At 40.3% G+C, this 12,234-nt stretch overlaps 1 protein-coding gene across 3 annotated transcripts in view; it reads left to right on the top strand.

Moving 5' to 3' along the window:
* The window catches only part of Zwilch (zwilch kinetochore protein), a 33,633-nt gene extending 21,868 nt beyond the window's left edge, over positions 1 to 11,765 (top strand). For 2 of the 3 annotated variants that reach the window (XM_027414772.2, XM_027414771.2), the window contains 5 exons: positions 127 to 155; positions 1,959 to 2,095; positions 4,828 to 4,923; positions 9,113 to 9,225; positions 11,240 to 11,765. In XM_027414772.2, coding sequence (XP_027270573.1) covers positions 127 to 155; positions 1,959 to 2,095; positions 4,828 to 4,923; positions 9,113 to 9,225; positions 11,240 to 11,328 — 464 coding nt within the window. In that variant the 3' untranslated portion in view covers positions 11,329 to 11,765. Of the gene's footprint in view, positions 1 to 126; positions 156 to 1,958; positions 2,096 to 4,827; positions 4,924 to 6,442; positions 6,771 to 9,112; positions 9,226 to 11,239 lie in introns of those variants that run through there. The other variant, XM_027414773.2, reaches the window with a different exon arrangement.
* Positions 11,766 to 12,234: the final 469 nt, after the last annotated feature.

The raw sequence follows: 12,234 nt of genomic DNA, 5'->3' as shown, positions 1-12,234 counted from the left end.
GCTTGATCACCTCTTTAATATATGAACTATGAAGTTTTTCTTCTTAGGTTCTGTTTTTTGTTTTAATTTTTAAAATTTTATTGGAAAATTCCTAAAGTTTATTCTCATATATATTTTTCTTGATAGGTCAAGAACTTGCATCTTTGAATCATTTGGTGAGTTTCTTTCTCTTATGTAGTCATTCTGTACCCAGTTGTTAAGTGTCTGTATTGTGCCAGCCTCTGTTCTAGGTCCTAGGATGCATCAGTAAGCCAACTGATGCCAGTTACTACTATATAAATTAAAAAGTAGCTCATTCCATGTCATTCCTTTTCTCTTTGTATTTCTGCAACTGATACGTAGTTTTATTTTGTTGTTTATATGGTTTTATTTTGTTGAAGCTAATGTTCTACTGAAACTCTTTATCTAGAATGGTTAGGGAAGCCATTAGACCCATGGAGGAGTATTTATTTTATATACTTTGACTCATTTGTATTACAGTTTAAGGATTGTTTGTTAAAGGAGTTACTACATTCCTGCTGGGCACATGCCTTTAATCCCAGGACTGTGGAGGCAGAGTTAGGCAGATCTCAGAGTTCCTGGCCAGCCTGGTTTACAGAGTGAGTTCCAGGACAGCTAGGACTACACAGAGAAAAACTGTCTCAAAAAACAAAACAAAAAGTTATGGCATTCTTTTCTTTTATTGGCTCAGGACCAGTCTCAAGTCTTATAGGTTGCTCTCAGCATTTATCATGCAGTCCTGCCCACAGCATGACAGTTTATTCTTTCAGAGTGAGAGTAAGGGCGAAGAGCATCTCCTGTGCCTCTCAGCCTTAAAATGGCCAGGCTGAGCAGGTTTTTTATAAAGAACAGGTGATAATCTCTCTTTGATCAACAAATAGTCTATTAGTGACCTAGTTATTTATGGCAATAAAACCACATCATGTTTGCAAGTTCTAGGCTTGCTCAAGGGGAAGGACCTGTACAAAGTGTACACTTCAAGAGACTAGTCTTGACATTTCCACTATGGGTTATTAGGTAGGGTCTCTAAATTAGGTCTGGAAAGATGAACGTTTTATGATACTGCTTAGCTCACCAAATTTCTTCTCCAAAAGCTGTGCTGGTATACCAGTGATATGCGCTAGGGGAAGGTTGTCATATGCTTGGTTACTTTCTTGAACTTCAGTTCACTGGGTATAGAGAGATTTAGAGTGGTTTTTCATATTAGTCAGTCCTTCACACCATCTCCAGTAATGAGTAGTGTCGGCTGTCTACTTGTGCCTCCCAAGTGAATCAGCCCTGGGATTAGTTTTTATGGGAGACTTCATACCATTGTCTACCTGTGGCATTCTTAGAAAAGACTTGAGTTTGTTTGTTTGATTGGTTGGTTTTGCTTTTTTTTTTTTTTGAGACAGGGTTTCTCTATGTAATAGCTCTGGCTGTCCTCGAACTCGCTTTGTAATCCAGGCTGGCCTCGGAATTTAGAACCTACCTGAATTTAAAGGGTAGTGGTGAAAGGTGGTGAACTCTGTGACATTGTCTCTAGTTCCCAACTCTGCTGTCAAGCATTCAAATTTAGAGGTAGAGGGAATGCCATTTTTCCCAGAGGCTCTGTTTAGTCTTTGCTTCCTTATTTGTCCCGCGCAATCGCCTCGCCAGCAAGAACCACACAGGACATTCGGATCCTTCTGCAGGAAAGCTTTAATGCGTCTTGAGAGGAGAGCATAAGCTTACCAGAGCGGAGACCCCGAGCCAAGAATCCCGTCCCCTAATAAAGGCTGGCAGCCGCTGCCTGGGACGTGTCACCCTATGATTGGCTGCAGCTCATCAGGCCATAGGCAGAGATCAAGGAATGGAAAATTACCCAGCGCCTGCGCAATAATCTTATTTACATTCAGTGCCTGCAGGCGCCATCATTGTAATGGAGAATGCAGGGACGGCTCCCTACACTTATTCTCTCTATACTTCTTTCTTTCCAGGAATATTTCATTTCTCCATCAGTATCTACACAGGAGCAGGTTAATCGTATTCAGAAACTCCACCATATTCTAGAAATACTAGTCATCTGCATGCTTTTCATTAAATCTCAGCACGAGCTTCTCTTTTCTTTGACACAGTAAGTATTTTTTCTTTTTACTTTGAGATTTTGTCTCATTTGTAGCCCAGGATGGCCTCAAACTCAATGTAATCCTCCTGCCTCAGTTTCTCAAGTGCAGGGATTATAGGTGTGAGCCACCACAGCAGCTCACAGTAAGTATTGCTCCATTGTTTATTTATTTAAGAGCTACCCTCTTCTAAATATCTTCTTTTAAAAAGTGCAGTTAGAGCTGGGCGTTGTGGCACACACCTTTAATCCCAGCACGGGAGTCAGAAACAGGTGGTTCTCTGTGAGTTCAAGACAAACCTGGTCTACAAGAGCTAGTTCCAGGACAGCCTCCAAAGCCACAGAGAAACCCTGTCTTGGAAAAAAAAATGCAGTTAGAAGTATGCACCAAGCTGGAAAGATGGCTCTGCAGTTAAGTGCACTGGCTGCTCTTGCAGAGGACCAGGTTCTGTTCCCAGAACCCACATGGAAGCTCACAAACCATCGGTAGCTCCAGTTCTAGGTAATCTGATGCCCTCTTCCGGCCTCCTTAGGCTCCTGCTTGCATGTGGTATGGTACACATATATACTATACACTCAGGTACACACATATGCGCATAGAATAAGTTTGTGTTTTAAATATTCACAGTTTTATTGCTAGTTAGACTCGAATCTATTTGCCTTGTCTTTAATGTGGATTTAGGGCAATGTTATATGATGGAAAGGCTTTATATTGAAAGATAATCAGATTCAACCCTTTCTTACACCTGTCTTTATTAGGAAGTTTCCTCTCAATCATGTTTCTTCTGTAAAAAGGATATACTAACTCATTTGACTACTGAAAGATTAAATGACATAACCTATATATATATATGGTACCTGATATATAATAGGCATTTAGTAAATACTGTTGTATTTGAATTTTAAAAAGCAAGTTCTACACTTCTGTAAATGTAGATCAGGTTGCCAACTGTCTGTGATGACTGAGGGAGATCCCCAGACCTGTCAGTAGCATGGCTGTAATTAGAGCTGATCAGTTTGACTTCAGGCAGTTTAGAATAAACTTGCATGTAAAGATGCTGGGTCTTACTGGAAATTGGAGAACCATTATCTTTTCCAAATATTTTTCAAGATTTATTTATTAATATGTGTGTGAGTGTTATATACTGTGTACACCCCGTGCATAGGCACAGAGGCCAGAAAAGGGCCTCCTGTGTTCTTCTCTATCATTCTCCATGCATTCCCTTATTTATTTATTTTTTTTTAATTTTGGCTGGATATGACACATGCTCTTAATCTCAGCATTTGGGAGGCAGAGGCAACTGATCTCTGAGCTCTAGGTTCTACATAGGTAAGTTCAAGGCCAGGATGGGCTACAAAGTGAGACTCTGTCTCAAAAAAAAATTTTTTTTTAATATTTATTTAGTGTGCACATATATGTGTGCCAAGACATCTATGTAGCAGTCATAAGGACAATTTACAGGACTGTATTCTCTTCTACCATGTGAGTCTTGCAGAATGAGCTCAGGTTGTCAGGATTTGCAGCAAATCCAGTAGAAATCATCTCACTGCCGCCACGCCCCCCCCCCCCCTTTGTTTCTTCTTTCTGGGAAGGTCTCCCAGGAACCTAAGGCTTGCATTTTTCTCAGAAGACTGAAGCCATCAGGCCCCAATCTTCCTCCCTCTGCCTGCCTCCCAGCTGAGTTGTCATTGCATATATATATATATATATATATATATATATATATATATATATATATGAATGAGATGTCCAGTTTATTATGTGGGTTCTGGTATCTGAACTCTGGTACTCATGATTCCTTTTAACTGTTAAGCCATCTCTCCAAATCACATTTTTCAAATTTAGAATTTGCATCAGTTGTGAAGATGTAAAGAGGAAAGTTTGAAATCATTATTGTTTATCCAATCTAAAAGGTTTTTTCCCCCCTGTTAAGCATCAATACTATAGACATGCTAGAGATGCAGCATAGTGGTAGTAGAACATTTGCCTAGCATGTATGAGGTCCTGGATTTATTCCCTAGCACTAGAGAAAGGGTGGGGGGAGATAAAGGAAAAAAGAAAAGATCAGTAGTATAAATGAATTAATTTTTTAATTCCCTAGATTCTGAACAGGAGAGATGGTTCAGCAGTTAAAGACATTTGGTGCCAAGTCTGGGGACCTAGGTTCATTCCCTGGGACTCACATTATAGGAGGAGAAACAACACCTCTGAGTTGTTCTCAGATCTCTCTACATGTATACATTGAGATGGTAGCACCCACACATGTTCACAAACACACACATACACACAATAAATAAATTTGTTTAAACTTCCAGTATTCTGAAAGCCATGGAGTCTATATTTGTCTCTCCTGTATTAATTTTTCTCTTTCAGATATTTCTTCTTCCTACTTAAGTCTTTATTTGTGCTTGGCTGGGAATTGAACCTAGATCCTTGCCTATGAAAAGCAGGCTCTCTACCACTTAGCTACATTTTTAGCAATGTGTTTTATATAAGAAATGTATCAACTATTGTTTTGTTTTTGTTTTTTTAAGTAATAGGATTTCCTTGGACAGAAAGAGAACATAATTTAAGTTTTGTTGGAAGGGCTAGATGGGGGTGTTTGTTACTATTATGGCTTTGAATTCATTCCGTCTGGTGATTTCCTGGTTAGTGGTTCTCAATAAAATGTTTTTCTAGACTATAAAGCCTTTATTTTTTCTGGTGGTTCTTATTCCTAAAAGAGATTGTTTTATCTTTCTAGATCCTGCATAAAATATTACAAACAAAATCCTCTGGATGAGCAACACATTTTTCAGTTGCCAGTCAGACCAGCTGCTGTAAAGAATTTGTATCACAGGTGAGAAACTTAATAATTACATTGTACCTCATGGGCAGTCTGTAACACTTTAATAAAAGACCCAGAGACAGATAGTGGTTCAAGCTTTAAGCTGAAGATCAGAAAAGCAAAGCATCTGGGCACTAGCTCTTACTCTACCTCAGGCTGAAAGGTGAGCCTAGCTCCACTAAACCTCAGACTGCTGCCTCTTATCTGCATGGTTGGAGAATCCTGAGACTTCAGTGTCTTCCTATCCTCAATGTGACTGGAGAATGAATGCCTCCTCTGAGAACCTGTTCCTGTCTTAAATACCTCTTATGAGTCCTAGGATTAAATGCATGTGATCCCAACTGCTGAAATCACCTTTGTGTAAGCTGTTTCTCTTTAAGACTGGGTGTATTTCTTGTAGCTTAGCGTGGCCTCGAAGTAACAGAGATCCATCTACCTCTACCTCCCAAGTGATGGGATTAAAGGTGTGTAGCACCACCTCCTGGCTGCTATAGCTTGTGGCTAACTTTGCTTTCTGAATCCTCAGGCAGGCTTTAATGAATTATAAACAGTACATCACCACTGTACCCATTTTCCATAGGATTTTATGACTCAGCGTGGCTTAACCTCTGACCTTTAGTCTTTGTCCCAAGTTTCATGGCTTTCTGTATGTCTTCTCCCAGACTTAGTGTCACTTAAGACTTTTGAGCCTCTAGTCTTTGTTCTGTCGATTACAGTTCTGTCACAAAATCAAGGGAGAAACAATAACCAGGAAAAAATGACAGACTAAGAGAAAGTAATGGGGATAGATAGGGATAGCAAGGCCAAGGACGTGAATGTGGGAGTGGGAGAATTGTTGTGGACATTCACTCTGACATACTGCAAATGCTTATCTCTGGCTTTTCCTTTCTTCCTCATGTCTGCTTCCTGAAGCTGCTTTATCATACTAAAAAGTATATCTAGTGATTGGTTGATTTTTAGATGACCTCTTACTGTGTTGCCTAGGCTGACATATAATCCAAAGTATTGGGATTATAGCTATGCACCCACATGTCCAGTTACTAATGGCCTCTTAATTTGCCAAATTAAATGGACATGTTGTAGAATGTTTTTGGCTAGTTGTGATGGCACATGCTTTTAATTCTAGCAGGTGCCTCTCATGAGTCCCAAGGCCAGCATGGTCAGCCTGGTCAACATAGCAAGTTCTATGCCAGACAGAACTACAAATTGAGACACTGCCTCAAAAAGGCGGGGGAAAGTCAAAATATGGGTAGGCAAGATAGATTACTTGGTAAAAGTCACTAAACCTTAGTCACAGAGTTCAGCTCTTGGAACTCACATAGTTAAGAGAGACTGACTTTCACAAGTTGTCCTTTGACCTACACATGTATACTCTGGCATACTTACCATGGCATATACACACCCATACATGGACACTCTCACACATACACTAAATAAATGTTTAAAAGGGGGTGGGTTTGGGAGATGGCTCAGCTGGTAAGAAAATCACCCACTGCCCAATTCTTAGTGACCTGAGTATTTTGCTCTCCAGGACTCATATAAAAAGCCATTGTAGTGGCTTGCATTAAGTTATTCCAACCGTGGCTAAATGGGAGACAGAGACAAGAAAAGCCACTGGACCCCCCCAATACTCATCAGTAAACAGCAGAAGTAATGAGAACTCTGCCTCAAAACCAGAAGAAGGGGGCTGGAGAGATGGCTCAGAGGTTAAGAATACTGACTGCTCTTCCAGAGATCCTGAGTTCAATTCCCATCAACCACATGGTGGCTCACAACCATCCTATATGAGGTCTGGTTCCCTCTCCTGGTGTCCAGATATACATGGAAACAGAATGTTGTAGACATAATAAATAAAATCTTAAAAAAAAAAAAAAAGACTCTCTAAAAGTTGTCCTCTGACCTTCATATGTCCTGTGGAACATGCTTGTCTGCACTCACGCACTAAATAAGTCTTTAAAAGTTTAAAAAATATGCATTTATTTATTTATTGGTTTGTTTTTGGTTTGGTTTTTGGTTTTTCAAGACAGGGTTTCTCTGTGGCTTTGGAACTTGTCCTGGAACTAGCTCTTGTAGACCACGCTGGTCTGGAACTCATAGAGATCCACCTACCTCTGCCTCCTAAGTGCTGGGACTAAAGGTATGCACCACCACCTGGCTGTTTATTGTTTTTTTTTAGATAGGGTTTCTCTATGTAGCCCTGGCTGTCCTAGAACTTACATTGTAGACCAGGCTGACCTTGAACTCACAGAGATCCGCCTTCCTCTGCCTCTGCCTACTGAGTGATGGGATTAAAGGCATGTGCCACCACTGCCCAGCTAAAATATGTATTTATTATTATATGTATGTGTGTGTGTGTGTGTGTGTGCTCTATGCTGTGGCATGTATATGGAGGTCAGAGAGCAACTTTGTAGCGTTCATTCTCCTTCCACCTTACATATGCACTCTGGTGGTCAGACTCAGGTTGCCAGCCTTTCATCATCTGGCAGCAAGCACCTTTACCCACTGAGCCATCTTGAAGGCCTAAAATGAATATTAATTTTTATTACACTTATTTATTTGTATATGTGTATGTGGATGGGTGCTTGTAAGCTATGACACACATGTGGAAGTCAGAGGACAGCTCACACGCGTCAGTTCTCCCCTTCCATCATGAAACTCAAGTTATCAAGCCTGTACTTGCTGAATCGGCTCTCCTGCCATGATAATCTTCTTTAAATTTAATTAATTAATTTTTTAAAATTCTACATTCTTTTTAACACTTTTTCCTTCCCTTGTATTGCATTTTTCAAATGATCATCACTAATCACCTAATGCCCAAACCAGGATTCACCCTCTGTTCACTCTTATTCCTCACTTTGACTTTTAAATTATTACCAATCTTAACTACCCCCACCCCCACATACATGATGTTATTTCTTTGGGGGAAAATAGGAAAATAGAAGTAGGAACTCACTGTAGTTCATGCTGGTCTTAAATTTGTGATTCTCCTGCCTCAGCCTCTCACATGCTAGAATTATAGAATACGACACCACACTTGGCTTACACATAGTTTCTCTATTACTGCTTTTTGTATGTATGTAAAAAAATACAATTTATTTTCTATTTTATGTTCATTGGTGTTTTGCCTGCATGTATACCTGTGTGAGAGTATCAGAACTCCTGAAACTAGAATCAGAGACAGTTGTGAGCTGCCATGTGGTTGCTGGGACTTGAACCCCAGGTCCTCTGAAAGGAGCAGCCATCTGGAAGGATAGCTCTTAACCACTGAGCCATCTCAACAGCCTCAGTCTACTACTGCTTTCTTTTTTAACATTTTTTATTTATTTTTTTATATTCCAATCCTAGCTCTCCTCCTTCCTCTCCTGCTCCCCCACTTCCCATCCACATCCCTTCTGCTCCTCAGAGAGGGTAAGGCCTCTCCTAGGAAGTCTACTAAGTCTGTCCCATCATCTCCTTGAGGCAGGACCAAGGCACCTCTCCTGTGTCTAGGCTGAGCAAGGTACCTCGCCATATAGAATGGACTCCACTAAGTCAATTTGTACATTAGAGTTAGATCTTGGACCCACTGCCAGTGGCCTCATATATTGTCCCAGCTGCACCATTGTCACCTATTTTAAGGGAGTGTAGTTGAGTCTTATGCAGTTTCTCCATTTGTCAGACTGTAGTCAGTGATCTCTCACTAGCTTGGGTCAGCTGATTCTGTGAGTTTCCCCATCATGGTCTTGACTCCTTTGTTCATATTATCTCTCCTCCCTCACTTCGATTGTACTCTAGGAGCTTGGCCCAATTTATAATTGTGGATTTCTGCCTCTGCTTCCATCTGTTTCTGGTATTACTACTGCTTTTTTAAAGATGTGTTTTCTGCTGGACAGTGGTGGTGCATGCCTTTAGTCCCAGTGCTGGAGAGGCAGAAATAGGCAGTTCTCTGAGTACGAGGCCAGCCTGGTCTACAAATGGAGTTCCAGGATGGCCAGGGCTACATAGAAAAACCCTGTCTTGAAAAAACAAAATAGCAAAAGTTTTTCTTTGAAATGTGTTTATGCTCTTGTCTCTCTCATTTCTTGACTGTACTGGTCCACCACAGACATTGTGACCTATTTATATCTCTCTCAGTGCTTGTCACATAAGAATCTCACTAAGTGGCTAGGGGGAAGGAAGGTATTATTTAATTTTTAATTTGTTTTGATCTTTTTTTCTTCAGTGAGAAGCCACAGAAGTGGAGAGTGGAAATAAGCAGTAGTCAGAAGAAGGTGAAGACAGTGTGGCAGCTGAGTGACAGCTCTCCTATAGATCACTCCAGTTTCCACAAACCTGGTAAAGATGACTCATAGTAAATTCAGTCTTTCTGGGAGGAATCACTGTTACAGGTCTTTTCCTGAACCATAGGCATAAAACACACTTTAAAGGAAAGTCTGACTTTGTGCCAGTGTAAGTATAATAATCTCTAACAAGATCTTTTTCTTATTGTCCTGGATAAAAAGAGCCTTTACTGAATAAGGGCAAGAAGTAATGAGACAAATGGAAAGGTCAGTGATGAGATGGAAATGTTAGCTCACACTGTATACTGTAACTGTGGTAATACTCTTTCCCAAGTGCATTCTCTATAACTAGAATAAGGGTTGCCATTTCTGATTTCCTGTCAAAGATTGCCTATGTCAGTCTCTTAGCTCTTTGTATAGTTAGCTGGCCCTCTAGCTTCTTCAGTAAGCACCTTTTGCTTTTATCTTCATGCAGACTTCATGTGATGTTATCTCTTACTCATATGGGCCTTAAGTGGTCACATTCAAACATTACAAAGATTATCTGAAAATAAATCTGACAGTTTTCTGACAGAGAAGATTTCAGATGCCTTAGTCAGCCACTGGTTGGAATCCAAATAATTTTATCTTATTGATTGATACAGTCCTAGTTTCTTTTCTTTTGCTCTGATAAAATACCCTAATAAAAACAACTTTGGGAGCCAAGCAATGGTGGCACACACTTTTAATCCCAGCACTCAGGAGGCAAAGGCAGGTGGATCTCTTGAGTTCCAGGACAGCCAAGGCTAACAGAAAGAAAAAACAAAAACAAAACAAAAGGGAATTTAAAAGAAAAGAGAGATAGGGTTTATACTGGCTCATGGGTAAGTCAAGGCACCAGGAGCTTAAAGCAAGCAGCCAGTTTCATTGCATTCATACCCAAGAAGAATGCTGCTGCTGAATTCCCTTTCTCCTCTTACACAGTCCAGGGTCCCTGCCCAAGGAATGGTCCTGTTCATAATTAAGATGGGTCTTCCCACATCACTTAACATAGTCAAGATAATCCCTCACAGACATGCCCAGATGCCCATCTCCTAAGTGATTCTAGATTTTATGGATTTGAAATTAACACTAACACTAACCAACACAACTTTACCCCCAAATAAAAGTCTGAGAAAAGCTTTATTTTATTTCACAGTTCAAGGTACAGCCCATCATGGTAAGGAAGTGAAGACAGCAGGAGCTTGAAGTAGCTGTTGATATAAATTCCATAGACAGAAGAAGAAAGCAATGCATGCCTGTATGCTGGTGTCAGCTCATTTTCTCCAATTTAAAGCAGTCCAGAATGCCTGGCCCAGGGAATGGTTCTGTCTATAGTGGGCAAGTCTCCCACTTCAGTTAACACAATCAAGATAATCCCAACAACCTGCCCAGGCCTATTTCCCAAGTGGTTCTAGATTCTGTCAATTTGACAGTTAATACTATCACAGATAGACAAAATGCAGAAATCCTTAAACTGTAGGAATTTTTCTGGAAGTCATCAGTTAAAATCATGTTAGGTGTTTTTAAGTAAGATGTAAAACTTAGAGCCAGGTGGTGGTGGCACATGCCCTTAATCCCAGGGTTTGGGAGGCAGAGGCAGGTGAATCTCTGAGTCTACAGCCTGATCTACAAAGTGAGTTCCAGGACATCCAGAGCTACACAGAGAAACCTGTCTTGAAAAAACAAAACAAAAGACTAAATCCTAAGCATTTCTTCTCTGAAATTATGTTATAGCAGGATTCAGAACAGACACTTGTTGAGCCTTATGTGGTGACACAGAAATTAATGTAATTGGTTCTCAAGGGAGGGTAGCTTTCTTCCTTTCATTCTATTGTTAGCTTTGTTTTTAAATAAGTTGTTCAGTCTTGGTTTAAAAGGAGAGTATACTGTATAACAGTTGCCCTAGCTAATTTGCCAAACAGATCCTTAGATCAGTTTGGAAGACAGATGCCATCCACAATCCTTCTCATCTTCTGTGTCATAGTAAAGTCAGCATCGTACATGGTGTGAAGCAGTTCTTACTGACCTCATTATCTTTCTGGTTACAGATTTTTCTGAGTTGACACTGAATGGTAGTCTGGAAGAAAGGACTGCTTTCATTAACATGGTTACCTGCAGCCAGGTGCACTTCAAGTAACACGTGCTGAGCATCCCTGCAAGATATCTGTGTTCTTCTCTCAAATATGTTGTAATGTGTTGAGTACCTTGTGTTTTAGCTATTTTTACATTGTCAATATTGAATCTACACATCAGGAATCCAGTTGTTCACCTGTCATCTCCTGAATAGCCTATTTACTTGACTTTGCAAGTCTCTAATTCCTTTGTACTTTTTTTTTTTTTTTTTTTTTTTTTTTTTTTTTGGTTTTTCGAGACAGGGTTTCTCTGTGTAGCTTTGGAGCCTATCCTGGCACTCGCTCTGGAGACCAGGCTGGCCTCGAACTCACAGAAATCTGCTTTCCTCTGCCTCCCGAGTGATGGGATTAAAGGTGTGAGCCACCAACGCCCGGCCCTTTGTACCTTTTGTTGGCCACTTACCACCTCTGCTTAACTCTAGAATTAAAGAAATGAAAATGATTTTTCAGTGGTAATAATATCTTTTTATTTTAAATCTGAAGAGTTCAGTTTCAAAATCGTTGATTTTGAAAAAATCATAAACAAACCCCAACTGGACATGAAAAGCAGTTTCTTTAATAAACAGTTTTCTTCATCTGGGTGTTGGTGGCTCACACCTTTAATCTCAGCAGAGGCAGGCAGGTCTCAGTAAGTTTGAGGCCAGTCCGGCCTACAAATCAAGTTCCAGGACAGCATTGATTCTTACACAAAGAAACCCTGTCTCACAAAAACAAACAAAAAACCAGTTTTCATCAGGTCAATTTCATTGAGCCCCAAATGTAAGCACCTTTTTAAAAATCTTACTCTGATTTTTTAAATTAGAAAGTAAGCACCACCAGGCTGTGGTGGGGCACACCTTTAATCTCAGCCCTTGACAGGCAAAGGTAGGAGGAGCTCTGGATTCAAGGCCAGCCTGGGCTACACAGAGAAG

Source organism: Cricetulus griseus, chromosome 4 (genome assembly GCF_003668045.3).
Source record: "Cricetulus griseus strain 17A/GY chromosome 4, alternate assembly CriGri-PICRH-1.0, whole genome shotgun sequence".
Lineage (NCBI taxonomy): Eukaryota > Metazoa > Chordata > Mammalia > Rodentia > Cricetidae > Cricetulus > Cricetulus griseus.
The sequence above is the reverse complement of the archived record's forward strand: the minus strand, read 5'-3'. Positions and strand labels throughout refer to the sequence as shown.